Here is a 26,522-nt window from a genome sequence, read left to right as displayed (position 1 = left end):
CTCATCAGACCAAGCATCACATCATCCATGGCTATTTTGGTGATTGTGGGTTCACTAGTTCCGTGAACTGGGTCGGTGTTTAGCGCCCCTGAAAGGCGTAGTTGGTCTTAGTCACATCATGGTTCAATCATCTCCGTGACCAAGATATTCTCGCGCAGATGCGCCCAATGATCATCGATTGATATCCAGTCACGGTTCTAGCATCTCTCTCAGCGCCTGTCTCTCTCTATAAGAACGGCTTGAAGTCTCATTTCTCCTTACTAGCCGAACAATGCTGACCTCCGTCGATGGAATCAAAGGACAAGTCTTCGACTATATCATCATCGGTGCGCTCTGTATAAATTTCTGATGTAGAGTAACTCACCTTGCTTCCAGGTGGTGGAGTAAGAAGGAGCATTCGCGGCTCTTGACTTGAAAACTGACTGATAGCGCCTAGACTACCGGTCTCGTTTTAGCGACACGTTTGTCAGAAAACCCAACGAATTCAGTGCTTGTTTTGGAAGCAGGCAGTGCTCATATCGATGATGCCACTCTACGTCAGTCTTTCAGAATACTCGTGAATTATCCCTGACATCAAGTCTAGTGATACCTCAACAACGTTGGTTGTATATGGGCAATGCTGAATACGACTGGAACTTTGAAACTGTTAGTATCTCCGACTGTAGGCTCGTAGTCGCAACTAAGCAGCGTAAAGGAAACACAACATCACGCCAAAGACAGAACATTCACTTGGCCTAGGTCAGTTTGTGCTGCTTGACTCCGAAGAGTCATTGCTACTTTAACTAACGGCTCTTGTTTACAGGGGAAAAGGACTGGGAGGCAGTTCCGCAATCAATAATCTCCTCTGGAATAAGCCAGCGCGCCAGCACATTGAAGGCGAGCTTTATTTGCCTACATCGACGCCTCCTTAACACACCAACAGCATGGGGTGCGCTTGGCAACGATGGTTGGACTTGGGAAAAATTTCAGGCATATTCCAAGAAATCTGAGAGGTCAACAATATCAATATGCTGAGGGCTGCGTCACTAATTACCTCTCAGGTTTGTGGAACCGAACCATAACACGGATGTCTTGACGTATGATACAAAACTTCACGGAGAGCATGGTGTGTCACTCCGCTAATAGCATAATGAATCTTGCTCAACTTATCTCAGGCCCCATCGTCACATCCTTTCCTCCGCTTATTTCAAACCTTGAGGGAGATTTCAGGAAGGTATTGCTTGTATCCTAATGATGTCGCATTCTACCTCACATCGCTGGCCAGGCAATGGAGGCCCACAATGTCCCGACTATTCAAGATCCAGTAAGTTCGTTGTAATGACACACTTGTACGTTCTGAAAGGAGTTTTGCATCCAGTTCTCCGGGGAGGTAAATACTTTATTCGCTTACGACCTTTTCCACCTAATCTTCACTCAGATCCGCGGAACATCTCCCTCTCTGTCCAATTTGGACCCATCGACGCATCATCGAGCTTACGCTACTAACGTGGGTGCCTCGAAGTTGTAATCTCACTTGATACTGATCCGTCACAATCGCTCAGATGTATTATCAACCTGTCGCAGGCCGTACCAACCTCAAGGTCATCGTTAATGCCCATGTGACGGAGATCATTACAACGGAAGTCGATGGATTAATCACTGCCACTGGTGTCAAATTTGTCAAAAGTGACAATACCTACACGGCAAATGTCGCTGGCGAAGTGTGCCTAACGGCTGGGTAAGCCCTTTTTTACTATCTGAGTTGCTACAGCTAAAAACTTCCTCAGTACAATTATGTCTCCGAAGGTTTGAATTCTTCACATATCACGACCTCGATATGGAATAACTTTCTACTTAGATACTTGAAATGTCTGGCATCGGTGATCCCGCTGTTCTTCGACGGGCGGGTATTGATGTGAAACTTGACCTCCCTGGTGTCGGAACGAATGTTCAGGAACATCTATACACAGGAGTAACCTTCGGTGCGTCGCGGAATACCGACCCAGCGTATGGTCGCTGACTCACCCTGACTTCAGAGTTGACGGATCACTTTGCGGGCGAGCAGGAGGTCAATACCATCGATTGTCTCGTCACAAATCTTGGCTTGCAACAAGAGCTGTTGTAAGTCAGATCAATAGTCAATTTGATCCTGCCGGCTGAACAGGACATTGCTAGTGCATCTGGCAAAGGCACTTTGAACCTCAACGCTGTCGATATCGCGTTCGTTGCGTTAGCTGATATTTCACCCGAACTCAATGCAAAAGTAATCGCATCCTTGCAAACCGAGGAGAAGGACGCAGGACTTGCTGCGCAGTACAAGATACAAGCAGAGCATCTTCGGGAGAAGGTCCCTGGTCTCGAAATCATACTGGCTCCAGGACCCACAAAGGGTATGTATCACATTTGTCGTTGTATTTAGGCTGATTTTGATGCTTATTGCATTGCAGCACCCTCGCAGGGGTGGGATGCCTCGAAGAAGCATATTTCACTCTGTTTTGCTTCCAACTGTCCGCTTTCTCGTGGCACCATAGTAAGCAGCAAATTCACCCATGAGTTCTTCGCCAATGCATTTGATAGCATGTTACATCCAAAGATTCGCTTGCGATTGACCCGCATGTTTTCGAGAATAGATTCGGTAAGGCAAACTTTTCTTGTATCCGCACCACTCTAACACACCCTGTCGATCTTAAGACCTAGACACCATGGTTGAATTAGTCAAGTATTGCAGGAAGTTAGCTCAGACGCCTCCCCTGAAGGGAGAAGGAGAGGGCCGACTCAAAGGTAAGCGTTGTTTTCACACCTTGTGAAACAGACTCATACCGCATGCATTCCAGAAATTCATCCCGGACCGGACTGTCAAGATGATGCCGCCATCGCAGGTTCTGTCATGATTCAATTTTTGGAGTGAAATTGCTCACCTGAATTTAGAATGGATTTGCGATAATGTCAGCACGACCTTTCGTAAGTTCTTTCTGCACGTCTGCATACACAACGGTGCTAGATCATTACATATCAGATACTGCTGGTTCATGTTCCATGCTTCCGAAGGAATTGAACGGCGTCGTCGATCCTCAACTCAAGGTAATACTCAAACACAATCATTTGTCGCGTTTTAACCATCGACCTATAGGTATGGGGCACCCACAATATCAGAGTTGCCGACTTGTCGGTCATTCCGCTCCATGTTGGCAGCCACACTCAATGTAAATTTATCGCTTATTGCTTCACTACACCCTAACATCATCTTTCCAGCTGTGGCATATGCTCTAGCAGAACAAGGTATGCTTCGATTCTTTCTGAAACTAATCACTCTCATCGTGGGCCGGTGATCTTAGCTGCGGACATCATCAAGGCGGCCCACGAGAAGTAGTTGAACTCGGCTGGTTTATGTTGTACAATAACAATGGGATCGTAGTCACATGTACCAATAGCATACTTCTTGAACAGCATTTTCATGACTGTTCCATTTGTCACGTTGAATTCAAAGCGTTTTCAAGGCCAGCTTTATGCACATTGATCAGTCTTAAGTTCAGGCCCCGTGTATTTTTAGACACGACGGACACACTAGTATATCACAGATCATGATTCATAAGATAAGGATACACGGATCTACTCATCCTCTCTCTACAAGTTGCCGCGTCACTCACTACCATTCTTGGACATCTCCCTAGCTCTGCCTTGGAGTTCTTCTGCGAGCTGCTCAGAGCGGGGAAGTATACAAACGTGAAACGATTCAGGGAACCTTACCAATTTAGTTGTGAGTAAAACATCCAGGTAGTGCATGATCTAGCTGACCTCATCATACCCTGTCTAAACTTGTAAGTGAGACAGGTAGAGATTCGAAGCTAGGGAGGAGAGCCCTGGTCATCATGGGTCCTACCAAATCCAAAAGCGTATGAATATGGGTCCAATGCTGTCCTTTCGACGCAATCGTCAAGAAAACGCTCTGGTGCAAATTCGTCGGGAGAAATTCCGCTGATGTCGTCCCTAGACATCGCCCTATAAAACGAATGAGCACGCCGTAGAACCTACATAAGTTGCATAACGCTGACCAAATATTCGGAAAAACAATTGTTCCCTTAGGCACGCGGAGCCCTTGGAAGAAATGACTCAATAGATGCCTGCTGATTCAAAGAATTGCGCGGACCTTGGTATACGTCTTCCTTGCTTGTAAAATGAGGAAGACTCAGAGGAACCACTGGATTCCACCGCATCGTTTCTTTGATGACAGCATTCATGTAAGGTAAGCGGGAGCGATCATCTAATGTCGGGAGTTGCCCATGGCCAACAACGCGATCAAGCTCCATCCTCATCTTGGTTTGAATATCAGGATGCAAGGCCATGGCGAGAATGAAAGCCAAAGTTGTGCCCATGATCTGCATCTCGAAACGTCAGAACAACGTGTATGATCAACGTGTTGAAATCTCGCCGTTTCACTACCAGCTAATGAGAGTCAATATCAAATCGGAACGTCAAAGACTTCAACTCACCCCCGTACATCGAACCAGCAGCCCACCGTATGTGATGTTCCATGTCGGCAGCGCCTTCTACCTGGAGACAAGTAGCAGTGAAGGATGCGGTTGGTGAAGGCGATAAAACTTGTTGCTTCGCATATTCAAAGGGTAGTCCGACAACGCGAAGAAGGTGCGTGCGGCCTTCTGTGGCAATGGCATGGATGTTATTGAAGGAGACCCAAGAAGGGATATATCTGACTGGAATCATGCAGATTCTTCATATCAGCATTTCTTCTGAGGACATAATTTCACGGGATTTACTCACGCTATGGAAACATATCGACAGCGTATGCGCCTGGCATCATTCCTTTACCTATGGTGGCCATCATAATCTCCAGTTCAGCAATAAACTAGATCGAGGAAAGAAGGGGGGTATAAGAATGTAAGACAAAAGTCTATCGTTGGCCAAGTAAAACGCACAGACATTCATCGTCTCTGGGCTTTTGACTCCATATGTCATGGACAGCACAATGCGGCCTGCAGCTCTTGAATGACCTTATGTGAGCTGAAAGACGCTATTATGAAGCGCACCACTTACAACCGAAGCTGAGATATGAAGTCGCTTGGGTTCTCGATGAGACTGTCTAGAAATAACACGACAGCCTCCGTTTGCAACTTGCTATATTCTTTGATTGCGCCAGCATTCAAAGCCAAATGAGCAAGCTTCCTCTGTTGTTTCCATGCAGCGCAATATCGAAGTAAAGAAAAGCTCTAGGCCACGCAACCAAGAGCGAAGTTAAACCACCAACAACGGCAGCATCCCGATACCCCCTACTTGGCCAAGGCCCATGAGCTCACCCAGCATTATGGGTACCGGACGATCAGAATACGATTTCTATAAAAGTTCGTTAGCATGTTCGAAGGAGTTCAACACCATGATTCGTCGTTGCAATGCCTGAAGATAGATGATGTCGCCTATCAGAAGAATGTTTACCGAAAGTACTTTGTATAAAATATCTGGACAACTAACCATACAAGCTTTTCCACTCTGTGAATACTTTTGCCATGTCAACTAATGGAATATCGAAGAGGTTTCCTATGATTGGCATTTTTTTAGGACCAGGCGCTAACAGTATGAACTGATGTATGTCCTTTGGCTCGCATTGTCTGAGTCTTTTGCGAATGACTTGACCCAAATAGACGACGAATGGCGGCCACCGGCCAAGCACGCAAAACCTATCAGCTTGGAATACATGTAAAAACTGAAGCACTTTGAAGCACCTTGATGATCACATTCAGCCTAAATATCACCGGTGCACCGCCGAAACCTAGGCTGTGCGGGTGTCATTGTTAAACGTTAACGGGGAAAAGAGTTGCCTTGGGGTACTACTAAATCCGAACAGCGAAGGCACAGTATTGCGGCTACTAGTATAGATACACGGAGTAATAATACTAGCCTATTCCGAAATTACATATGCATGTCCCAATATGGGCCATGATTCATATGCATCAAACCTTAGGCCTTACCAACTTGAACTAAGGTATCACCGCTCATACAGGATCACTGTTATGTAGGGCGCCATGATCTGATACTGATGCGACTGGACTTCGAGTCACATCAACTGCGGTGCACTGCGCAACTTTCTATTTTCAAAGTGCCTGGGGCTCACACGTGCGCGCCTTCAAGTCACTGAAATACTTAGAGTTCTTTCCAAGAGCGTTAGTATCGAGTACACATCCACTTGACACAAGTTCACGACTCCTACTACTAATCATGTCTCAGACACTGATGAATTCCTCAGCCTGTACTTTGCCAGACAGTTTCGTGCAATTCTGCAACGATCAACCAGCTTCTACGTTTTGTTGGAATGTCAAGGTTGATAGTGATTCAACCCTCTCAATTTCTGATAGAACGAGGGCAGACTTTATCCAGGACGCTACTGCAACTGCACATCGGTTCTTGCATTCCGGTCTTTCACGAAGGCAATGCGGAGCACCACTAGTCAATGTATGCTTCTTCGCGCGCAGTGGCTATGATCTCTTTGTGGGGTTCCTCGCTGCCTTGATAAACAGATGGACTGTGTGTCTAAACTTTCTTCTTACCTGCGAATAAAGTCTGATCATTCCAAGCCGACATTGATATCTGACAAGAATAGTCCTGAAGGTGTAATACACCTTGTTCGTGCCTCCGGTTCTCAGTGTCTTTTCGTGGACGCTACTCATCCCGACCTCGTCGATCTCGTACAACGCCAAGTCCCAAATCTTCAAATTATTCCTCTGCAGGGCGATGATGGGACGACTCTACAAACCCCCGTCACTTACCCTCCCATCAATCAAGATCACGACTTAGACCTAGATGTGGTCGCGTATAATCTTCATACGTCAGGATCAACAGGTATGCGATATCGTCTCTCTATGTCAATCTAACCTTCGAAATATTGCAGGACACCCCAAACTGATACCAATCACTCACAGACAGTGCTACGACCAAACCATGCGATTGGCATCATTTCCGAGCCGTGTAGTGTGTACCCCTATGCCTATGTTTCATGTAAATGCATCCATTGAGGTCTCATCGGTTTACTCATGCGCATCTGCAGACGGTGGGGCTTACTTGCTTAACCAAGTTAACTATTGGCGCAGGCTGCATACCGGTAGTCATTGAATCCACGCGACCTTGCACAGGAGAATTGCTATGTCATATTCTCAGCCGCTTCAATGGTGCAATTTGTGTTACCCCTCCGTCCCTACTTGAACAGATTTCCTTGATGGGAGAAGGAGCAATACAAACACTGGGCTCCACACATATGGTTTTTTTCGTTGGTGCACCCCTGCAGGAGTCTGTTGGTAACAAATTAGCAAGTCATGGCGTGAATATCATTTCGGCCTTTGGAACGTTAGTGTCCTCTGCTAACCATCGATGACGTTACTTTCTGATCTTTGAACACAGCACTGAGACCGGACAATTAACTGTGGCAGATATCAGCTCTGATGATCCCCTCGACTGGCCTTATATCCGATTCATCGATCCATCTGAAATAATATTGGTGGATGTACCAAATGCCAGTGATCTGCGACGTTTAGTTGTCAAGGTATTTCTTTTCAAAAAGTTTAACCTGGCTTAATTTGACCATACTGTCCAGCCAGGCCGTTTTGTGTCTTCTGACCTAGTCAATCATCACGATCCTATTGGCTTCAGCCCTGGAGACCTATGGCGGGAGCATCCAACAAGAAAAGGCATCCCAAATAATTTTCACGCAAGTTACTTCATTAACATGACTGTACAGGGCTTTGGAAGCACGCAGGAAGGATCAGTAGTGTGGTTAGTCGAGTTGCTTTTTGAGGGAATGTAGCAAGCTAATATCTCTTTTCTAAGACTGTGCTCTGTAATGGAGAGAAGACTGACAACGAACAGCTTGGTAGGGCGTTTCATGGTTCTTTCAAAGGTCAGGTAGCAATTCTGAGCTTCGATACAGAGTCACTTGTACTCAAGAATTCCTTCGTGGAACGCGCGATTGTATTTGGCGAAGGGCGTTTGCAGAATGGGCTGCTTGTTCTTCCCAAGGCAATATCCTGGAGCAATGCTGATTTTGTGACATCCTTACAGTCAACCATTCAACACATGAATTCCGTTATTCCAAAGCATTCTCGCGTCGTACAAGCTCTCGTTATCCTTGGAGATCCGAAAAAACCTTTCGGTCTGACAGACAAAGGGACCATCCGACGCCACGAGACACTCGCTCTTTACTCTCAAGAGATCCAGGAAGCGTATGCAGCTCTGGACTCTGGGTCTCCTTTTAGACCTCTGCCATTAAAGGATGATTATAAGGGCGTTCTAATGTACATTCAGGCAATCGCAGCCCGTGTACTTGGGGTGGAGGTTGCTGTTGAAGATGACCTTTTCTCCCGTGGTTGGTATTCTTGCAATTTACATGATAGCTAGCTCATATCTTTCTAGGCATGGATTCCTTATCAGCGGCGAATTTTACAGCCTACCTAACGCCACTTTGGAAACTCGTTAGGGACACAGAATTACCTCGTAATATCGTCTACAAATATTCATCCATCGATAGTCTGCATCAAGTAATCACCGGGAGAATATCGCACAACATGCATCGTAATAATGCAGAACACATAGATGCGATCATCAAGAAGTGGACGTTTCCGAACCCTGCTCCGGGTAGTCGTTTATCGTACTTGGAACACACATCCAGCAATATGGACGACGATCACCTGATTGTGCTCCTCACGGGATCAACAGGCACGTTCGGTCGCCACGTTTTGTCAGAGCTCGTACGGAGGGAAGGAGTTCACGCTGTTTACTGCTTAGACCGCGCGAATCCTCGTTCGTTGGGTGCTCATACTCAGCGAATAAGATACGAGGCTGCGTCAGGCAAAGGAGACACGAAGGTCGAGTCTTGGTCTATGAATCTCGGAGAAAGCAACTTTGGTTTAGATTCAGAGATCGTTCAGAAGGTCAGTATCTCGAATCTTGGAAATTTCAGCTCTGATAAGTTGCAACGCGCATCAGATCCATAGAGACGTTACCCACATCGTTCATTGCGCATGGGATGTGAATTTCAACCACGAGTTGGAACATTTTCTCGACCCCCATGTTCGTGCCCTACATACGATGCTCGAACTATCTGCTTCTAGCGTTCGCACAAAGGTACCACGCATCTTTTTCATCTCCAGCGTTTCTGCTGTTGCAAACTACTCGGGGCCCGAACATGCTATCCATGAAGTTCCTTTCAACTCGTCGAGTTTACCACTCGATCAGGGTTATGCGCAATCGAAGTATGTTGCAGAAAGGGTTCTAATTGATGCATCTCGAGCCGCAAATATACCAGTAACGATTGTGCGTGCTGGACAACTCGCTGGCAATACCACGCTAGGCGCATGGAATGTGACGGAACATATTCCTATTTTCATTCAGGCTTGTTTCTCTCTGAAGCTTATGCCCTCTCAGATTCCGGTTCGTCATCCAAATAACCCCCATACCCCACCAATGATCTGATTTTCATTTCACAGAACCTATCATGGACACCGATTGATGTTGCATCAGCCATCTTGGTCGACATCGTACTAAAGGACCCTCACAGTGATGTGACCAATCTTTTGGTGCGGCACATCGATAGTCCCAAAGAACTCGCCAGCTCGGATTTTCTACAATGGATGGTTGAGGCATCGGGGAATTCGATAGTCCTCGTATCCAACGAGAAATGGCTCGCCTCAGTGCGAAATAGCCCGATGGTCTTGAAGGCGAAGCAGCTTCTACCATTCTTCGAAGAATGGCTGTCCAATGCAGCTCAATACAGGCATCGTGTACTCAGCGTACAAGACACGAAGCTTTTGTCTGAAAGCTTTTCCCGAGCACACATAAGCCCAGAAATCTTCGGACAGTACGTGAACTTCATTCTTAAGTCAAATAGTTCATCGAGTAGTGTGTAAATGATGTACATCGGTCTGGACATGCAAAATTTTGAATTAGAATTTGATGATCTGGTATGAAGTCCGGAAGAACATTGTGATGTACATTTATGGCGATTTTCTGGATACTGGAGTTGACAGCACAGTTCATGAGGGCGAATGTTGAGTCTGGGCTGAGGCCAGTGAGTACGGGATGGACACACGTACTTGTTTAATTACCGCCAGCTATCTTTTACACAATGTTACAGCCTGTGCTGATTGAACAAGCAATTGTTTACGGTCGACAGGACTTCCAGGCTGTGGATACAGCAATTGTAAGTAGCAGTAGTTATGCTGGGTAGATAGGAGACGGACGATATAAGACCGAGAGGTGACGACTATAACAAGACATGATGAGCCGACTAAAGTTGGGCGCCAGACAACACGATCTATTCTAATAACGGACAACTGGGGCAATAAAGGTCAATAGCTCGGAATATCATTATAAGTACAGACATTGGCATATAACCAAACAGTGACGGGAAAGAGTATAATTTACACAGTGTCGTCAATGAAAGTTTCATTCTTAAAGTAGATTTCAACTGGAGCGGATGTCGTTATTTGAGGAAAGGGTCGTGATATCAGAGGTACCGCCAATAGCCTGGTAACATGTGCACTGCCGACAACCACACCTGACAAAATTTGAGCGCAGAGGCGATACATAGGTGAGTTGGGACTAACGTTGTATAGAAGGAATGATGTTTGGTCTGCTGCCCTGCTTCTCAATAATAAGAATCGAACGCCGATCAGCACAGAGAAACACAGAAGCAGGGTACTGTAAGCCCAAGTCAACTCCCACACGAAGCTGACAGCGATCGACCAAAATGCAAGAAGTGGCAAGACCGAGGCACGACCCAATTGTGGTGACACGATCGGTAAGGTCATTCTGCCGGTTAATCTGTCTCCTTCCTCGTCTTTGAAATCTTGGGTATGTATGGTGGTAGCAAACACTGCTGTGCTTATCGCGACAGACAGACATGCTGCAGCGTCCATGTGCGACGCATCACAACCTTCAGTATTCATCAGCCAATCTGTATCAGACGGGAAAATACATCACTCGCCTGCGATCAACGTTCCTCCTATTTCAAACGAAGCAAAACCTATAGCAGTTACAACGTTTTTTGTGAGCCAGTGACGGTGTGCTTGTAATTCATTGTATAAGATAGTAAACAGCACGAGAGCCACGCTAGAAAATAGCACGGGACCACCGTGTAAGATGGATATGATCCAACAAGCTGGTACTAAGCCCCAGCGAAGAATGATGGCATGCCTCAGTGAGATTCGACCGGCTGGCAATGGGCGAATGGGCTTATTTTTTGCATCTTCTTCGACATCTTGTATTTGATTGGATGTGTCGAACTGCAGGAGATGCAAAAATATCCACCAAACCACTGGAACAATGCGATGCGGGGTGCAAAGGGGTGCTGAACTGACACTAAATATTGTCTGCAAATAGGGTACGATGTAAGATTGATCAGTACTTGACTTCGCCACGAATTAATGACCTACGATAGGAATTAACGTAGTTTTTATGTCTGACTTGACAAACAGAAATATTGTCAAAAGCATGCCGAATAATGTATCACTTCGTGTGAAAGCGCTGGTCTGCATCGTGGCTAATTGACGGTTCAAGAACAAAATATCGGCGGTGCAGCTCGAAGTAATTGTAGTAGCTACGAGCAGGGCTGTACAACTACGCTTGTTCACTTCTTTAGGCTGATAAGTTGCTAGTGGCGACTCGCCATCATGATTGTGGCAAAACATTTGATTCCTAGGCCTGACCGGTCGACCGATCTGGCCCCATCTTGATCGACCGGGATGTACCATGTGCAGCATGCAAAATCTTTAAAAGGTTCTGCGCGTCAGCGCCATACTGCCATCCGGTAGGATATATTCATGCTACCAATTACATACCCCTGCATGACGGCCAGCGTGAAGACTCGTGATGAACTTCATGCGACGGGGTTTTTTTTAATCCAGATTATTGTCACTGAGAGATTATCTTCCATGTTAGATGGGTTACAAGGGCGCTGGACCGACTTAAACGGATCAACGGTCACTTTGAAAAGTGGAGTGGCAAAGTACCTAGATACAAAAGTGTGAGTATTCCTACGGTAGTAGGCTAGTACGAATATTGTAGCGAGTGATGAAATGATTTGAGTCTTGACGTACCCTCTGACTCAGATGAAAAGTAGCACGGGTGGGCCATACATCAGAGAACCGATGTATGCATTAGACCCAGTGAAAACGGAAATGTGCCAAAACAGAAGTAAATATATACAAAGCTACTCTCCGGCGTTTTGCAAACACAGCATTCAGGCTACATCATCTGTTTCATTTTATTTTTGAAGCCTGCTTGATATTGGCTTGAAGGAGAGTACTTACACCGAGGAGTCCATTAGGGTGCGTTACGTCAATTGCAGGGCCTTCATGCATTGCTTTTACCGATGAAAGATGCTCCGCAGATATTGTCATATGGTAATGGCATATATGTAAGACAATATAACTTTTTCTCTTAGTAGTCCTCGGTGGAAACGAGTGGCCGGGATATGAATTTGAAAATTCATCAGGGAGCTCAGAGATTGGACCCACGGTGGATGTTCCTGTATATTGGGAAAGGTTTGGAACACGGTAGCGACTATCCCCATGTGAGTCAAGTCACGGAGTCAGATATTTAAAGTAGTGACCAGATACTTCTGGCGTCCTACCGAGAATATACACCATGGAGGACAAATACATGACCCCCGGTGTCCCTACGCATCTCCCAATTCATGAATGCCATCGTACCCCCATCAGTTCTCCGTTCCCGCCGGCCACGTTAGAACGGATATAAACTAATCGCCATGTAGGGGCTCCCCTGTAGAACGTTGTTTTGGAAATGTACATAACTCGCAGCATCGCGGCTCAACTTCCTTACCTGGTCCTTAGTATTTGATCCTCCGGTGTCATATAGTCACCCGGAGAAAACTCCTGGCACAAATACCGATACATCTATCTTCAAATCTTAGTCACAGAACACACTGAATTTGGAAGGACTTGCTACTAGTGGGATAATTCTACCGAAAGAAACCCCATGGGAAATAAACTCTTACAGGAGAAAATAGAGCTTATCCCTCGACTCTGGTAGAGGTTTTGAGCTAGACTGTCCATTAGATATGTATCACTGATAAAATTAAAACTTCATCGACAACACTATGGAAACGTCCTTGGGAGCGAAATCGGTGCATTCATATTAAACAAGCGCAGGTGCAAACCGAGACCTGGCGCGTAATATCGGACCATAGCTGTGTTTCAAAAGACAATTAATCGCCAGATTCTCCTGAGAAAAATCAGATGCAAACCGTTTCAGCACAATAGGGATGGGAATCATCAAGCAGGCAATACAGCCAAGTAAAGTTGAAGCCCATCGTGGATCAAGGGCAGTGTACATCTGGGACGCAAATAGCTGCAAGAGAATCATGTACCAACTGCCAGTGCTACAAAAGAAGAGACGTACAGGAAACACTGCGCCTGCAGCACTTCTAAAAACAGTGTTCGCAGCAAGGGCAGATGCAGCGGCAATAAGATACACGTCTATACAAAACTGAGTAAATGAGGAAAGAAAGAGTTCTCATCGTACCGATGATATAGTTGAATAATGCAAGCTAGAAAGCGCAATTGACTCATTAATGTATCAAAATTGATATGAAAGGAAGTTCTTACAAAGATCCAAATTGAAGAGAGTCCCATTAAAGCACCTGCCATCATCGGTGCCCAGTATGAAATGGATGGATAAGATGTCCATCTACAAAGAAATGTGAGTTTACAAGACCACTTGGGTATCAATTGGGCTTTACCCGAACCAAAAGAAGGTGATGGCGAATAGGGGCGCCCCAGACATAGCCAGATTAAGACGTATCTCTGGAGAAACCAGTCCTGCTTTGTGCCTATTCATCGCTGCCTCGTACTGAGGGTGAAATATCAAGAGATACTAGGAAAAGTCAGATGAGGGTGAACGGCGAAAAATGCATGACTTACTCCAAAAACGCCCGTTATGCTGCCCGCGACCAGAGGTAAGTAAGTCAACCCCAACAGCCCTAAGGAAAAGGTTAATACAAATTGAATCTTAAACGTAGCAAAATACCTGGCTGAAAGCCGTGTCCTACCGTGAACACTACAGGATATGCTTCAAACAGCAGGTACACACATCCATAGATGAACTACACGACAGTCAAGTCAAAGTAGATGGAAGATATGAGAACTTACACTCATGTAAGCGGTGACTGCGATGAGCATCGGTTCGCAAATAAGAATTTTAGAAGGCCTGGTGAGGCTCTCTTCAAGTCGCTTGTGTAGCTGCTTTGCTTGGACTAGCTCCAGAGGAGCATGATATCGGTGATCCCCCGTTTTCAAACGAAGCTGTTCCGCTTTGTGCAGAAGGATAATGGGACTGAGTGTACAAAGTCAGCATGATATACATTGGCAATTGTATCAACTAACGCATATGTTTCTGGTAGAGTGAAGTAGATGAACACAAAACACACTGTAGCCTATGAAAGGTCAATGAATACGCTCGTTCCTCGTTAAGCGACTTACGAATGCGGTGAGAACCCAGAACAACCAAGGCCATGGCGTCCCAGACTGTGCAATGTAGCCCCCAACCAGTGGTCCACTAGAGAAAAATTCCATGTAAGTCATTCTTATCAGGTGAATCATGCGCCCGCTTACAAGGCTGGTCCAACGAAAGGTGCAAGAGTGAATAGAGCCAACGCTTTTCCTCGAGTTTTTGCGTCCCAGCTATGAGACTTTTAGCCAGAGCAAGGAGAGGGCTAAACTATACATACACGTCTGATATCAGCGCACTATTGGGGGCTATTGGTCAAGAAAAGTTGAATCGACAAATTGAGCTCATACCCGCTGTTGGTCAACGGCGCGGCAGCGAACAGACCGCCGAGCAGACGGAATATAATAATAGATGCTGTGTTCTTCGATAGTGCACAACCAACTTGGAAACACTGATGTGTTGTAAGTGTCAGACGTTTTAATGCTTAGAGTGCGATCCCCACTTACAGCATATACCGGAAACGTGACAAGGAATATCAACCTTCTGCCATACTAATAACTTGTCAAGAAATTCTTGTTTCGAAATGCAAAGTTGGTGTACCTGCTCCGATAACGGGCCCCAGAAAAGGGGTCCAACGCAATACCCCGCCACAAAAACTGAGATCGTCAATGCAGCTACCTCTTCAGAGAGCTTGAACTGAGCCATAAGTTGGGTAGCAATGCCAGAAGGGGCCGAGGAAGCAAACGTGCTAAATTACATCATTAATGTCATTTGTCGAGTTGCAGCGTTGAAGAGGAAGAACTCACGCATTAAAGCCCAATAACCCCGCAAAATATGTCAGGTACCAACGTTTCCGTCTGCTCCAGTTCTGAAGTTGGTTGGCGAACGTTTTTAGAGCTTGCAAGACGAGGCTTTAGATAGACGGCGGTACCTTTGGATTTTCCTTGTCGTCCGGTGCAAATTGTACCAAGTAGGGATCTACTGACGTGACGTTGTCTTGTGCCATGAATATGCGAGTTACTCGATGAGGCTGGGATATGAAAGGTACACCTGCCAGCCGTCAAAAGCTAGCGCTGACTGCTGATAGGTATGAGGCACTGAGAGAGCAATTTTGAACGCTTGAACAGCCCCGGGAGTATTAGTATGGTACTAGTACTATTGTATTTCAATTCACAGCTTCGAAGCAAAAATAGTTTGTCATACCGAAGAGATTGGCTATACAAAAGGAAACAGTAACACCGCCCCTGGGATGGGAGCGGCTTTTAGTCATGGGAGCTTGTGAAATGTAGTACACAACGTTGCCAGCCGGGGTCATGCAATCATGCAGCATGGATGCAGCGTGCCAATATTACACTTACCTAATAATTCGCCAAAGGTCATATTACTATGATAAGTTGTTTACATGTTATAATATTCGTTAAATAATTGAACGACCAGATCTGGTTTTATTTTGTAACGTCCGACAACGTCCGCAGCTGACCGCCGAGGCCTGACAGTGACTAGTGATGGGCCCTGAGGAGGTACAGGAATGATGACGCTAGCATTATAACCGTAGTGTCCCACAAGGCAAGTATCCACCGCATGGTCACCAGCTGATCACATCAATGGATCTATCGGCCTATAAGATGCATGATTCAAACACCCCGGGTATCACCTACATCCGACATGTTGCGCCTTCTACTCCTTTCTGGACTGGCATTCCAGAGTTTTGTTACAGCGACGCTGTATACTGATCCAACTCAGTTGCCAACGATGGAGTACGACTTTGTCGTGGTTGGAGGTGACCAGTTTTTCTTTGTTTACTCGTTAATGCTAAATTGTTCCGCCCATCTCGCCGCCCATCATGATATCAGCGGGAACAGCAGGCAGTGTCATTGCAGCAAGGCTATCAGAGAATCCTGCTTTTTCTGTCCTCGTGATAGAAGCTGGTCCAAGGTAGGTCTATTTGATAATTAATTTTGCTGTCTTTTACTCACTAATATTTTCCAAGTAACCAAAACATTCTAGCCGCTGAAGTGCCATTCTTGGGTTCCACTCTCTCCCCGAACTCCGCTGTTACATGGAATTACACGACCGCGCCTCAAATCGGTCTCAATAACAGGACTATACCATATCCAAGAGGATATGTCCTTGGGGGCTCAAGTACAATCAGTAAGTCCGCTATTCTTATAATACAACTTTACAAGATCTAATAAGGTTCCAGATTTTGAGGTATGGACTAGAGGCTCGAGAGATGATTATAATCGATTCGCGAATGTGACCTGTGATTCTGGTTGGTCGTGGGATGAAATGGTTCATTACATGAAGAAAGTAAATACCCCATCTTGCCGACCTAGCTCAATTCTAACTGACTGGTAGAGCGAACATTTGGTGCCTCCTACGGACAATCGTTCTGTAGTCGGAGAGGTGGATCCCTCTGTACATGGTAAGAAGGGGCCAGTGCAAGTAAGCCTGGGTGGCTTCGTCAGTGGCGTGGATCGGCGTGTTATTGACACAACGAGAGAACTTGACTGCGAGTTCCCTTACAACGTAGACATGAATTCAGGCTATACTCTGGGACTTGGTCAGGCAATGCTATTAACACCAGGAACAACCGCTCATTATTCTTAGGATGGACGCAGAACTCCGTGAGCTCGAAAGGTTTTCGGAGCAGCTCAGCTACAGCATATTTGGCACCTGCGATGGAAAGAGACAACCTGGATGTCCTCATCCAAACTCGCGTCACCAAACTTGTAGCGGTTTCGCAGGAAAATGGTGTTCCGACATTCGGCCAAGTAGAGGTGGCTCAAACTGCAACAGGTGACTGTAGCGTTTCTGAGTCCCAGTGTTCTCAACTCACATGCCCTTGTAAGGTCCACGGTTGTTGTTCAATGCAACCAAAGAAGTCGTTCTATCCGGCGGATCGATCAATACACCCCAGCTTTTACAGCTGAGCGGTGTCGGCGACTCGGCATTGCTTGCGCCGTTGAATATCACTACCATTCTTAATCTTGGAGACGTTGGCAAGAATCTTTCCGACCATCCTTTCTTGGCCAATCACTGGCTCGTCAATTCCACTTCCACGTTGGAAAAAGTTGCTCGAAATGCCACTCTGGCTGCTGATCTGCTCGCACAATGGAATGCAACCGGCACAGGCCTTTTCTCGGACCCCGGTGCCAACCAAATTGGCTGGAAGCGACTTCCATCAAACTCAAGTATCTTCCAACAATATCCTGACCCATCTGCTGGCCCGACATCTGCTCACTATGAACTTCTGCCGGTCGTAAGTCTTTCTTGTTCATTTCTTTCGTGTAATCTGATGACGTGCGTTATAGAACGGATTCGTGTCATTCGTTGAAAGTACCCCAGCGACAGGGTTTTTCTCGACTATTGTAACAAATGTAGCTTCTCCACTATCCCGTGCGTAATTTGCGTGTATCGCGTGCTCAGTCACTGATTGATCTCAAGGTGGTTCGGTGACGTTGGCGTCGAGCGATCCTTTTGACAATCCAATCATCGATCCTGCATTGCTGGGAAGCCCATTCGACATTTATGTAATGGTGGAAGCCATTAAATCTGCCAAGCGATTCGTCGAGGCGCCCGCATGGAAAGGTTACATTATCCAAGCTCTTGGTGCTCTCAATTCCACTATAGACGAAGACTTGGCAGAGTATGCTCGGAACTCAACGACTACGGTTTTCCATCCAGTTGGAACCGCTCGGATGACGTCCTACTCTAACCAGGATGGTGTGGTCAACCCAGATTTACTTGTCAAAGGGGCTTCTGGATTGCGAATCGTCGACGCATCTGTTTTAGTAAGTCGCAGCTTGGCGTTACGTGATCAATGTTTCTGACATCTGTTCAGCCGTATATACCGGCTGCACATACTCAAGCATGTGTTTATGCCTTGGCTGAAAGAGCAGCGGATTTGATCAAAGCTGCATGGTCCTGAGTCTCGGATCGAGCTGGTTGGAAGCATAATGTCCCGTGGACTCATCACATACATGTTTTCTTATCTCTGTACGTGCGAGGTTGCAGCCACTTAATCACATAGACTTTAATCAGAAGGCTGCGGCTGCCATGAGAACTTTGTGTTTAAAAGTAATCTTCTCGGCACTGACGGTGATGGCATCTCAAAACAGGAACACCGAAGTGCCTGTAACACCTATACGACATCTGCATGAATTTCCAAGAGCGCAAATACGTTTCCGATGAAATTGGTTTTCGGTACGTGTTCTTACGAGTCAGCAGCAACATTTGAGTTTAGCCCAGTCTGCTTTTCAGGGCATCGTTCAGTTTGACAACTGCAAACTCAGGCTCGGTAGGTATGAAATCAAAGAATCAAATGGCACACTCGATATTGCAGCAGTGCTCACAAGTTTTACATAATAACCAGGGTAGGACGCAAGTTTGTTTGCTTCATGTGGACCTCTCGTATCTTTGATGGCTGACTATTCGGATCTGGCGTCATGTCGACGCAATGAACATTTGTTGAGTGACCTTAGATGAACTGTTATGCTCCCTGGGGCTGTGTTGGCGAGACGAAGAGAAAAGATGTGACAGGCTTTTTGACGGTCGCACCATGATCGGTATGTGTCAAATAGATGAAGTATCATTTGCATTGATGGACTTATACACACGTGTAGCAAAAACATTACGAGCAAGGTGTAAGTAGTTAAGACTGTCGTCCCTTAACAGTAGGCAGTGATAAACAAAGTACGCTTTGTTTATCGCGGACAGTATTTATGCTGATTATGGGAACTCAGGTAAGTAACGAGCTTACACAAGGCGGCAAATGCTGTTCAAGCACTAGTGTTTCACTCGCGCAAATGTTTCACCACCAACATCCAAAAATATCTACTTTGGAAAATCAAAGCAGTAACGGTCTCAACCCTCAATGTTTCAGTGATCCAAGCTGTGATGGTTATATCACTAGCATGAATGCTATCGTCATACGCCCACCAAGTTAGCTTTTCACCCACACTCATTCACTACCAACATGACCATAGTCTTGAATGATCCCGCTTTGTTCCCGTTCATCAACGCAGAACGTGTTTATAGCTATTTTGCAGGTTCGTGGCCTAAGAGCAATCAGACGTTGAAGCTGCTATCTTAATCTAACCTTGGCTGCGGTTTCACAGTTGCCACCTTGGTTGGGGCAACGTATGATTGGGGTCAGCATGGTCATATTAAAGGACTGTTGATATCTTACAAGTATTTTCAGCACTTACACTCGGACAAGAGGTACGTCAATGCTACGACTGGAACAGCCATTTCGCTAAGAATGCTTTCGTAGATTGAATTGGTCTGGGTGAGTAGAGTCCATGTCAGAGAACCAACGATGAAAATACACTTAATTATAGAGGCAACCCTGGTCTCTCATGACAGTCATGTATCTCGGTGTATGTAGCAGGTTGTTTGTTGCAGGCAACATATTGTGCTGACTTAAAAGTATCCTAGGCGCGCTACGTTATATTAATATTTTGGGCTGCGTATGTTCAGAAGGCTAAATAATCGGTGTTGTGCTAATGGTCTGTCTCATAATCAGCCCGTCCATACTGAGTATGTCTCCTTAGTACATTCACTGTCTTCGGGTCTTCTGACCAACGACATACAGACAGTGTTCAGACCATCCCGCTAACAGATGCAGTGAGTCTTTCGCACAGATGCCTACTATTCCCTCCAATTAACTGTGGTGCCCTGTAGGAGTGGGTGCGGCTCTTTACTAACTTCCTGGTTCACTAATGACTGCCACGCTATACGACCACAGATGTGAGTCTGTTTGGAGTGTGTACTGCCCGAGGCTGGTCACTGACTGGATTCATCAGGTTCTCTTATATACGTCGTACGGAGTTCGGCGAGTGCTTTGGCGTTAGCGATGTTGTGTGGTGAGCTTGGCACTTGCGAGACCTCAGTGATATTGACTTGATTTTGAAACATGCTGCAAGTCATCATCGCCACTCGGTTATATGCCATGTATCAACGATCCAGAAGAATTCTGATCTTTCTCGTTGTCACCTTCCTGGTTGTCTACATTTTCACCGCAGTGGTAGTCGTACTAGTAGCGGTGTATAGTTCAGGAGGTACGCATAATTGTGGATGAAACCAAAATGAGGCTCATTAATGAATGCCAGAGGAACTCATCATCTTCGGCAATCATCAGTGCTCGTATGACTTTGCGAAAGATATCACACTTCTGGTTTCCATTGCTTGGATATTCAGCCTCGTATGGGAAGTCCTTGCACTATGTCTCGCAACCTGGATTACTGTAAAACACTTCCGTGAGTTGCGACTCGGAAATGCAAGAGGGATCATCGGGGACTCTTTCACGGTGTTGATAAAAACTCAGGTGATTTATCTTGCGAGGTAGGTTCATATTATAATCATGGTTCCTTTTTCCACTGAAGGGTCGGACATGCTAGTTTTGTTGCTGCTTCCTGCCTCTTCGTTATTCTCGATTTGTTTCCGACACTCTTAACGGTATGTCAATGTTTCACTGACCTCTCTGCATGCAACCATGGTTCATCATTTATAGAATTCGTTGGAGGAACAGATTTTTTATGGCTTGCTTGATATTTTTATGGTCGTGCAGAGGTCTGTGCTGGGACCACGCCTGATCCTTAGCATTCGAGAATATCATGCCAAGCTCGTGGTAGATTCCGACGCGGCAACTGATATGGCCTCGATCGCTTTCCAGGAGCGCGTGCATATATCAACCAGCAGTAGTGTGTAATGCTCGGTGAAGTTGACAGCTGACTGGTGCTCTACAAAGAGCAGGGGAATTTTCTTTTATTTATTCCTACTTTCGTAATGGTATTGATCTAAGTTATTTGGTGTTCCGAAGAAGGTTTCAAGGAGATATACTCTGGGCAAAGTTTTCGTCGTAGTATTTAGTTATAATAAATGGTTTACTCCTACGATTACTTGGGTAAATGAGCGTGCGATCGAGTGACAGTGTACTGCTTCAGTTCCTCAGCAATCTGCCCAGTGACGTGCATGGCCCGGCTTCAGGCTGTGGGCCAGACCAGGCCAGAATAGGTCAGGCCAAGCCAGGCCACTGTCAGTTCAGAACGTTCTTAGCCTGACCACGGCTTTGACTTGGCCTGACATCAACCTGACATGCTGAAAAGCCAAGCCAGCGGCCCAGGCTGCGGCTTTTGTACTTAGTAAGCACGGTTAGTTCTAACTTCCGATTTCTCAACACCTATTTTTGTTTCTCCAAAGTTTCCGTTGCTGCCCTCCAGCGATTCGCCCGATTCATCCACTTGCCTCATTCAACATCACATCCATGTCTTCTCACCTCACTCGCACCAACTGGCTTACAGAACGAGATAGGCATTAGGTGATGCATTGAGTGTATGTAGCACGAATTTATGTCTTGTTTTGTATGTCAGATCGAGAAATAGCATATGGATTAGATTCGTGTTTTTATATCGCATTTGCTCCTATATTCCGTGCAGAAGTTAGTGACTCGGAGGAAAAACGTCCATCTCATCAACTTCGACATAGATTTCGCCTTCACTGGTTCCTCTCCTCCATTGCACACGGCTGAGTTCTGCGTGGTTAAGCAACCATGCAGGATCGACATGGTGAGTTGCAGCCAATGAGCGAATGCTCAGCATCGCGCGACAGACGGAGACGACTGTGGTCCCTACTGCCAATCTGGGAAATATTTCCCATGAGCTTTCAGTGAACAGCATGGTTGGCATGACCTTACCCTCCCCCAAGGGCTGGATAGTAGACCTGGAACCGAATTTCAGATTGTAGTGTTGGCAGCCACGGTTATAATAAAACTTACAGATATGTGATCTAGTTCAGTCATAGAAAGGCTGATGATTTCGTACAGCAGCGTTCCTATCATTTGCTTCAGAATCTGTCATGTAAGAATAATCGAGGTGTACGCACCGGCAGCAAAAGCATACATAAACATCCCTCTAACCAAACATTAGTAACTAGTTTGCGACCGACAGAGGAGCCTACTCTTTTAAGAACCGGTGGATAATCCCATGTTCTTGCAAAGCTCCTGAGCTGGCTCTAAAGCGATACATGGTTAGTGAGAACATGACCGTATGAACGATCAAGGATGGCAAGTAGATTATGAATATCACTGGAGGACTCTTGTTCGAATTCACAGAAGAGTTGGTGATCTCGTAAGCACTCTTGACGGCGTCAAAACTGACGCCACCGACAATTGCACTTCCTATCATGGAACCGATGAACACGACGGCCGCAAACCATCTAATCAAGCGCCTCCGATGGAATAGATGCCATACTCGTAGTGTGACGACACCTGTAGACTCGCTGTTAGTAAAGGCAATTGGATACGATAGTCAAGCGGGAGTAAGCCGCGGTGAGAAGGGCTATGTTCGACATGGGGTCTTCGACCCAAAGGACGATAGATAACGAATTTTTAAAAAGGCAATTGGATCGATGAGAAAGTGAAAGACAAACATTGGCAGAGCACCATGACCACGAATGCAAGGAGGTAAACCAAGACAAAAAGCTGGCCAGCGCTAGTATTTTAATGTGAGCTAGTCTTGCTGGGGCCCTATCAGCTGTACCAACTCACGCCTGTGGAAGGTTGTATGTAAGTCCCCGATGACGATATGCGCAACTTAAAAATGCCTACAAGAAAATTGAGGTTCTTGGTATCTGCTATTCGGATATTAGTTTCCAGAACCACTACAAGGAATACTCAAGCTGACGGACCAAAAAGGACCAAGCTATGGAATCGATTGTCAACAGGTGCAGCCTTACGAGACGGAGTAAAAACGCACAACACTTGTGTCACAGCGAGGTATCGGATCTGTGAACCTACGATTAATCACAGACAATAAAATGGGATCTGTCCACGGCATTACACTGAGATATAGTATCCTCGAAGTTGACCATGGCCCAGACCAGAAGAAATCTATCTAAAATGATAACGGCAAATCGAAAGATGACTCAGATTTATGAAGGCGAGAATATTTACTTACCTCTTCAGCAAACGTAATAGCGTGGTCGTACAGCACAAGGGTGAATGATACCAAAGCCAATTCATTAGATGAAAAGTGGGCCCATAGTAACTGCGTCTGTGTGGACATGACCTCGAGGAGTGCTCTACTGAGTGGGAATTAGGGGATTAATGCGGGTGTACCTCTTATTTGTTAACTTAAGTACATCATTGATCAGACGACTGGGAAGCTGATGGCGTCTCAATGATATGATATGCTTACCTTGTTTCGACCTGCTCAAATAGGAAATGCGTCACCGATCAGAGCGTTTCGTGTTTGGGCCTGGCGATATAAAATCAGAATTGCAGTACGACAGTAGCCTTTGTTGGGTGACATGGCATGAGACCTGATGACTTGGAGCGCGCCGCGCGCGGACAATCCAGATGCTGTGCACGGCACTCCTGCATCATTGCTGAGTTTCTTTTTCCCATCCATGTCCTAAGTTGTTCCAGAAATACTCCCCCGCAGACAGCTAGAAGTGGTCAAGACAAATGATGCATTCAAGTTGATGTGTTCAATGTTTTATGTAATCATGTGGCTTGAGCTTGAGCGTATGTAACCAATAACACTAGTACCGATTTGTTATTCTAATTTCACATTGTTCACGTTAGATCTCATCATATGGTACTATCTGCCAATGATCATGCCGCACACGGACTTAAATAGCCTGATGGCCTGACGAATAGAGAACTGCACATGCGTATTCTTATTGTTGTTCTCGTAATGGTCAGGGCAGTGTTATTTCGACCGCCTCCTTGTTACCCTTGGATATATTAACATGCACCCAACACCCAAGCTGGCAGGGCCAGGTTAAGTTCACTCGAGTTACCCGAGAGGCTAGCAGGCTGCCAAGTATCGAGTGGCACATGGTCGCTTAAGCGCTTACTTCCAGTCGTAACTATATTTAGACCACGCACGTCGCAACTCTTGGTTTGTCACGCGATGTCGGAATTCGAAGAATCCTTACGAAAAGAGTATCAAAACACGTTGAAGACACGAGGTTTTGACCACTCTACGATTCACGAAGTGACCGTAGGGGATGGTATAACAAAAAGTAGACACGAACAATGATTCTAAACGTAAGTTGATTGCATAGCTGTGCTTAGACGCTTAAACTGAGCTTACTTCCAAGTTGAGATCTGAGATAGGTCTACAGACTCGGCATATTGAAAATCCAGTGTGATACTGGAAGTTCCGAGTCGACGCCGAAGCCGCAGTTCCCATTACCAATCTCGTCAATTGGCTGGCTTCCTTGGTGATATAAATCGTGGGCTTGCACTTGCCAACACTTACTGAGTCCGAGTCAGCACAATGGCAGACACTGTAGTACAACTGTAAGTAGTACGAATCCTTCTCTCATGTACTAACTCTTCTACTCACGGATTATAGAACAGGTCCTTTGGTGAGCTTATTCGGCTGACTTGAAGGTTATCAAGCCTCATGGATTTGTAGGTACTAGGGTATCAGTTTAATTGGGGCCTCTATGGTGTTTTGGCAACTCAGCTTTGTGAGTAACAATTAAATATACCTTGTGACGGAATTGTAACTCTGTACAAGACACCTATCACCAAGCAGGTTTTCGGGACAATCGATTGATCAAGTCCATCGTATACGGACTTTTCATCCTTGAAACTCTACAGCTCATTATGGCGACCCACGACTCTTTTCACACTCTCGCATTGGGATGGGGAAATGAAGGAGACTTGTTGGACGTTTGGCTCTCTTGGTTTGATCTTCCGTTTCTAACGGGCATCAGTGCGTTTTCTCTGACCTCTACCGAACGAGAGAGACCGTATACTCATGTGTGACATCTTACGTATAGCCAGCGCTACGATCCAATGTTTCTATGCGTGGCGCATCTACATCCTCAGCAAGTCACTTGTGTTAGCAATAACGATCGCAGCTGTGAGACCAAGTCAAATATGTTTCGTTAAATACTGACTGCTTCCGGACCAGATCGCATTAGTGCAGGGCTCCGCAGCAATGGCTGAAGGTCTCCAAATATTAATATCACAGAACGTGCCGGGAACCCAGGTTAACACCTTCAAAACGACTGCGGTATGTGTTCTCACCATGCTAGGAGGTTATATTCTTACTCGTCCACAGGTGTGGCTTGGGGGAACTGCCTTGTGCGATATCATAATCTGCTGCGCCATGTTCTATTTTGTAAGTTCATAATACATCTCAAGTGCTATATCTGACTTTGCCGGAAGCTCTCAACAAGTCGCACTGGGTTTCGTGCCACGGACTCGCTGCTCAACAAATTGATTAGGATAACTATAGAGACCGGCATGCTCACTTGTGTGTATACAACTTTTTTTTTCATGTCTGTATTACTCACCGCTGACGATATAGCCGTAATTGCTATTATCGAGCTCACCCTGTTTTTGACATTCGAGCATAATTTCTACCATGTGGTACCAGCATTTATGCTTTCGAAATTGTACAGCAATTCCTTCCTTGTCCTTCTTAATAGCCGCAACAGCAATAGGAATAGTAAACAGACAACAACCTCGCAGACCCTTCATTCACTGCCGGAGTTTTCCGCTTCAAGGGAGGCTAATAGGACTGGCGCAATGAAAGTAGACCTCGCTCACCGGACCTCGGACGATATTGGAATGGTTAGCTTCTCAGAGACCGAAGTACGAACTCCAGATTACCTTCCCCTTACACTAACTTACGCATTTCTATAGAATCTCAATAAGCAGGGAAACCCACCTCCTGACTCGGATCGCGTGCTCTGCGATGTGTGATCAAACACGCCACGCCTAAAATTATATCTGGTCCTTTCCAGTCCGTTACAATATTACTTGAAACGAATGATACAGAGATCCATGCAGCGCTTATAGTACTGGCATCTCCATTCCGTATTGCTTTCGTCGTTTATTTAGTCAGTGTTTAACGTTTATTGTCCATTATGACAATGCGTTTGTATTACGTGCGTCGTTATCGGTGTATCTTTGACCTAAATTATGGCCTGCATCAAGGTCTGATTTGCGAAAATACGCGTGATATTCGCTTAATGTCCACAGTTTTAAAAATAAGTGCGTTATTTTATTTTATTATGGTATCAGCTCTACACGGCACACAAAGATCGCTAGC

The 26,522-nt window shown here is 45.7% G+C and overlaps 8 protein-coding genes across 8 annotated transcripts; 4 read left to right on the top strand and 4 right to left on the bottom strand.

Moving 5' to 3' along the window:
- Positions 1 to 271: 271 nt before the first annotated feature.
- Positions 272 to 3,349, top strand: F5147DRAFT_774220 (alcohol oxidase; the record flags this gene model as incomplete). The annotated part of the gene is made up of 24 exons (XM_041441578.1): positions 272 to 326; positions 376 to 383; positions 437 to 536; positions 584 to 661; positions 803 to 992; positions 1,041 to 1,105; positions 1,155 to 1,213; positions 1,265 to 1,303; positions 1,358 to 1,369; positions 1,418 to 1,486; positions 1,542 to 1,717; positions 1,767 to 1,785; positions 1,838 to 1,961; positions 2,016 to 2,100; positions 2,155 to 2,369; positions 2,427 to 2,509; positions 2,557 to 2,614; positions 2,677 to 2,760; positions 2,814 to 2,858; positions 2,908 to 2,940; positions 2,996 to 3,060; positions 3,110 to 3,182; positions 3,232 to 3,258; positions 3,315 to 3,349. 24 exons carry the CDS (start codon positions 272 to 274, stop codon positions 3,347 to 3,349), a joined length of 1,797 nt encoding a protein of 598 aa, XP_041292205.1.
- A 179-nt stretch (positions 3,350 to 3,528) lies between these two features.
- F5147DRAFT_697030 (cytochrome P450) lies at positions 3,529 to 5,693 on the bottom strand. Its single transcript, XM_041437491.1, has 13 exons — positions 5,652 to 5,693; positions 5,464 to 5,619; positions 5,368 to 5,408; positions 5,269 to 5,328; positions 5,032 to 5,204; positions 4,918 to 4,978; positions 4,770 to 4,843; positions 4,451 to 4,687; positions 4,127 to 4,287; positions 4,032 to 4,074; positions 3,906 to 3,978; positions 3,775 to 3,824; positions 3,529 to 3,721 (listed from the first exon to the last, which is right to left on the bottom strand). Exons 1-13 carry the CDS (start codon positions 5,686 to 5,688, stop codon positions 3,619 to 3,621), a joined length of 1,269 nt encoding a protein of 422 aa, XP_041292204.1. The 5' UTR covers positions 5,689 to 5,693; the 3' UTR covers positions 3,529 to 3,618.
- Positions 5,694 to 6,067: 374 nt separating this feature from the next.
- On the top strand, positions 6,068 to 9,924 carry F5147DRAFT_697028 (uncharacterized protein). Its single transcript, XM_041437490.1, has 12 exons — positions 6,068 to 6,513; positions 6,564 to 6,828; positions 6,878 to 6,984; positions 7,034 to 7,329; positions 7,384 to 7,525; positions 7,577 to 7,670; positions 7,721 to 7,755; positions 7,810 to 7,852; positions 7,910 to 8,344; positions 8,392 to 8,909; positions 8,965 to 9,408; positions 9,465 to 9,924. Exons 1-12 carry the CDS (start codon positions 6,223 to 6,225, stop codon positions 9,882 to 9,884), a joined length of 3,090 nt encoding a protein of 1,029 aa, XP_041292203.1. The 5' UTR covers positions 6,068 to 6,222; the 3' UTR covers positions 9,885 to 9,924.
- Positions 9,925 to 10,483: 559 nt separating this feature from the next.
- On the bottom strand, positions 10,484 to 11,471 carry F5147DRAFT_745955 (UbiA prenyltransferase family; the record flags this gene model as incomplete). Its single annotated transcript, XM_041439800.1, has 4 exons — positions 10,484 to 10,534; positions 10,584 to 10,912; positions 10,964 to 11,348; positions 11,412 to 11,471. 4 exons carry the CDS (start codon positions 11,469 to 11,471, stop codon positions 10,484 to 10,486), a joined length of 825 nt encoding a protein of 274 aa, XP_041292202.1.
- Positions 11,472 to 12,906: 1,435 nt separating this feature from the next.
- F5147DRAFT_697017 (MFS general substrate transporter) lies at positions 12,907 to 15,777 on the bottom strand. The gene is made up of 19 exons (XM_041437489.1): positions 15,649 to 15,777; positions 15,377 to 15,600; positions 15,252 to 15,313; positions 15,046 to 15,193; positions 14,952 to 14,996; positions 14,796 to 14,896; positions 14,726 to 14,743; positions 14,610 to 14,678; positions 14,478 to 14,553; positions 14,382 to 14,431; positions 14,148 to 14,331; positions 14,026 to 14,101; positions 13,920 to 13,978; positions 13,739 to 13,872; positions 13,605 to 13,686; positions 13,522 to 13,546; positions 13,399 to 13,475; positions 13,244 to 13,347; positions 12,907 to 13,186 (listed from the first exon to the last, which is right to left on the bottom strand). Exons 2-19 carry the CDS (start codon positions 15,449 to 15,451, stop codon positions 13,135 to 13,137), a joined length of 1,437 nt encoding a protein of 478 aa, XP_041292201.1. The 5' UTR covers positions 15,452 to 15,600; positions 15,649 to 15,777; the 3' UTR covers positions 12,907 to 13,134.
- A 511-nt stretch (positions 15,778 to 16,288) lies between these two features.
- On the top strand, positions 16,289 to 18,376 carry F5147DRAFT_745953 (aryl-alcohol oxidase-like protein; the record flags this gene model as incomplete). The annotated part of the gene is made up of 9 exons (XM_041439799.1): positions 16,289 to 16,380; positions 16,436 to 16,596; positions 16,649 to 16,755; positions 16,804 to 17,008; positions 17,056 to 17,244; positions 17,298 to 17,707; positions 17,760 to 17,844; positions 17,893 to 18,239; positions 18,290 to 18,376. 9 exons carry the CDS (start codon positions 16,289 to 16,291, stop codon positions 18,374 to 18,376), a joined length of 1,683 nt encoding a protein of 560 aa, XP_041292200.1.
- A 3,374-nt stretch (positions 18,377 to 21,750) lies between these two features.
- On the bottom strand, positions 21,751 to 23,485 carry F5147DRAFT_203823 (uncharacterized protein). The gene is made up of 11 exons (XM_041428567.1): positions 23,403 to 23,485; positions 23,286 to 23,339; positions 23,202 to 23,230; positions 23,134 to 23,147; positions 23,050 to 23,079; positions 22,876 to 22,937; positions 22,405 to 22,714; positions 22,330 to 22,358; positions 22,223 to 22,278; positions 22,142 to 22,167; positions 21,751 to 22,086 (listed from the first exon to the last, which is right to left on the bottom strand). The coding sequence occupies exons 2-11, from the start codon at positions 23,314 to 23,316 to the stop codon at positions 21,888 to 21,890; spliced, it is 786 nt and encodes a 261-aa protein (XP_041292199.1). The 5' UTR covers positions 23,317 to 23,339; positions 23,403 to 23,485; the 3' UTR covers positions 21,751 to 21,887.
- An 859-nt stretch (positions 23,486 to 24,344) lies between these two features.
- F5147DRAFT_696997 (uncharacterized protein) lies at positions 24,345 to 26,423 on the top strand. Its single transcript, XM_041437488.1, has 11 exons — positions 24,345 to 24,499; positions 24,553 to 24,754; positions 24,810 to 24,822; positions 24,873 to 24,927; positions 24,978 to 25,175; positions 25,243 to 25,325; positions 25,377 to 25,478; positions 25,527 to 25,586; positions 25,634 to 25,721; positions 25,776 to 26,062; positions 26,114 to 26,423. Exons 2-11 carry the CDS (start codon positions 24,732 to 24,734, stop codon positions 26,171 to 26,173), a joined length of 969 nt encoding a protein of 322 aa, XP_041292198.1. The 5' UTR covers positions 24,345 to 24,499; positions 24,553 to 24,731; the 3' UTR covers positions 26,174 to 26,423.
- The last annotated feature ends 99 nt before the right edge of the window (positions 26,424 to 26,522 follow it).

Source organism: Suillus discolor (assembly GCF_016758755.1).
Source record: "Suillus discolor strain FC423 chromosome Unknown F5147scaffold_31, whole genome shotgun sequence".
Classification (NCBI taxonomy): domain Eukaryota; kingdom Fungi; phylum Basidiomycota; class Agaricomycetes; order Boletales; family Suillaceae; genus Suillus; species Suillus discolor.
The sequence above is the reverse complement of the archived record's forward strand: the minus strand, read 5'-3'. Positions and strand labels throughout refer to the sequence as shown.

Coding starts and splice junctions, on each gene's coding strand:
- F5147DRAFT_697030 (XM_041437491.1), bottom strand. CDS start 5,688: ATGTATTCCAAGCTGATAGGTTTTGCGTGCTTGGCCG. Junction 4,979..5,031: donor TTCATATCTCAGCTTCGGTT/GTAAGTGGTGCG, acceptor AGGTCATTCAAG/AGCTGCAGGCCGCATTGTGC. Junction 4,844..4,917: donor AAAGCCCAGAGACGATGAAT/GTCTGTGCGTTT, acceptor TCCTCGATCTAG/TTTATTGCTGAACTGGAGAT.
- F5147DRAFT_697028 (XM_041437490.1), top strand. CDS start 6,223: ATGAATTCCTCAGCCTGTACTTTGCCAGACAGTTTCGTGCAATTCTGC. Junction 7,526..7,576: donor TGCGACGTTTAGTTGTCAAG/GTATTTCTTTTC, acceptor CATACTGTCCAG/CCAGGCCGTTTTGTGTCTTC. Junction 8,345..8,391: donor AGATGACCTTTTCTCCCGTG/GTTGGTATTCTT, acceptor ATATCTTTCTAG/GCATGGATTCCTTATCAGCG.
- F5147DRAFT_697017 (XM_041437489.1), bottom strand. CDS start 15,451: ATGGCACAAGACAACGTCACGTCAGTAGATCCCTACTTGGTACAATTT. Junction 14,997..15,045: donor GGGGCCCGTTATCGGAGCAG/GTACACCAACTT, acceptor ACAAGTTATTAG/TATGGCAGAAGGTTGATATT. Junction 14,332..14,381: donor ACTCTACCAGAAACATATGC/GTTAGTTGATAC, acceptor TTGTACACTCAG/TCCCATTATCCTTCTGCACA.
- F5147DRAFT_203823 (XM_041428567.1), bottom strand. CDS start 23,316: ATGGTCAACTTCGAGGATACTATATCTCAGT. Junction 22,279..22,329: donor TATGTATGCTTTTGCTGCCG/GTGCGTACACCT, acceptor AGCAAATGATAG/GAACGCTGCTGTACGAAATC. Junction 22,168..22,222: donor CTGAACTAGATCACATATCT/GTAAGTTTTATT, acceptor ATTCGGTTCCAG/GTCTACTATCCAGCCCTTGG.
- F5147DRAFT_696997 (XM_041437488.1), top strand. CDS start 24,732: ATGGCAGACACTGTAGTACAACT. Junction 25,326..25,376: donor TAGCAATAACGATCGCAGCT/GTGAGACCAAGT, acceptor CTTCCGGACCAG/ATCGCATTAGTGCAGGGCTC. Junction 25,479..25,526: donor ACACCTTCAAAACGACTGCG/GTATGTGTTCTC, acceptor ACTCGTCCACAG/GTGTGGCTTGGGGGAACTGC.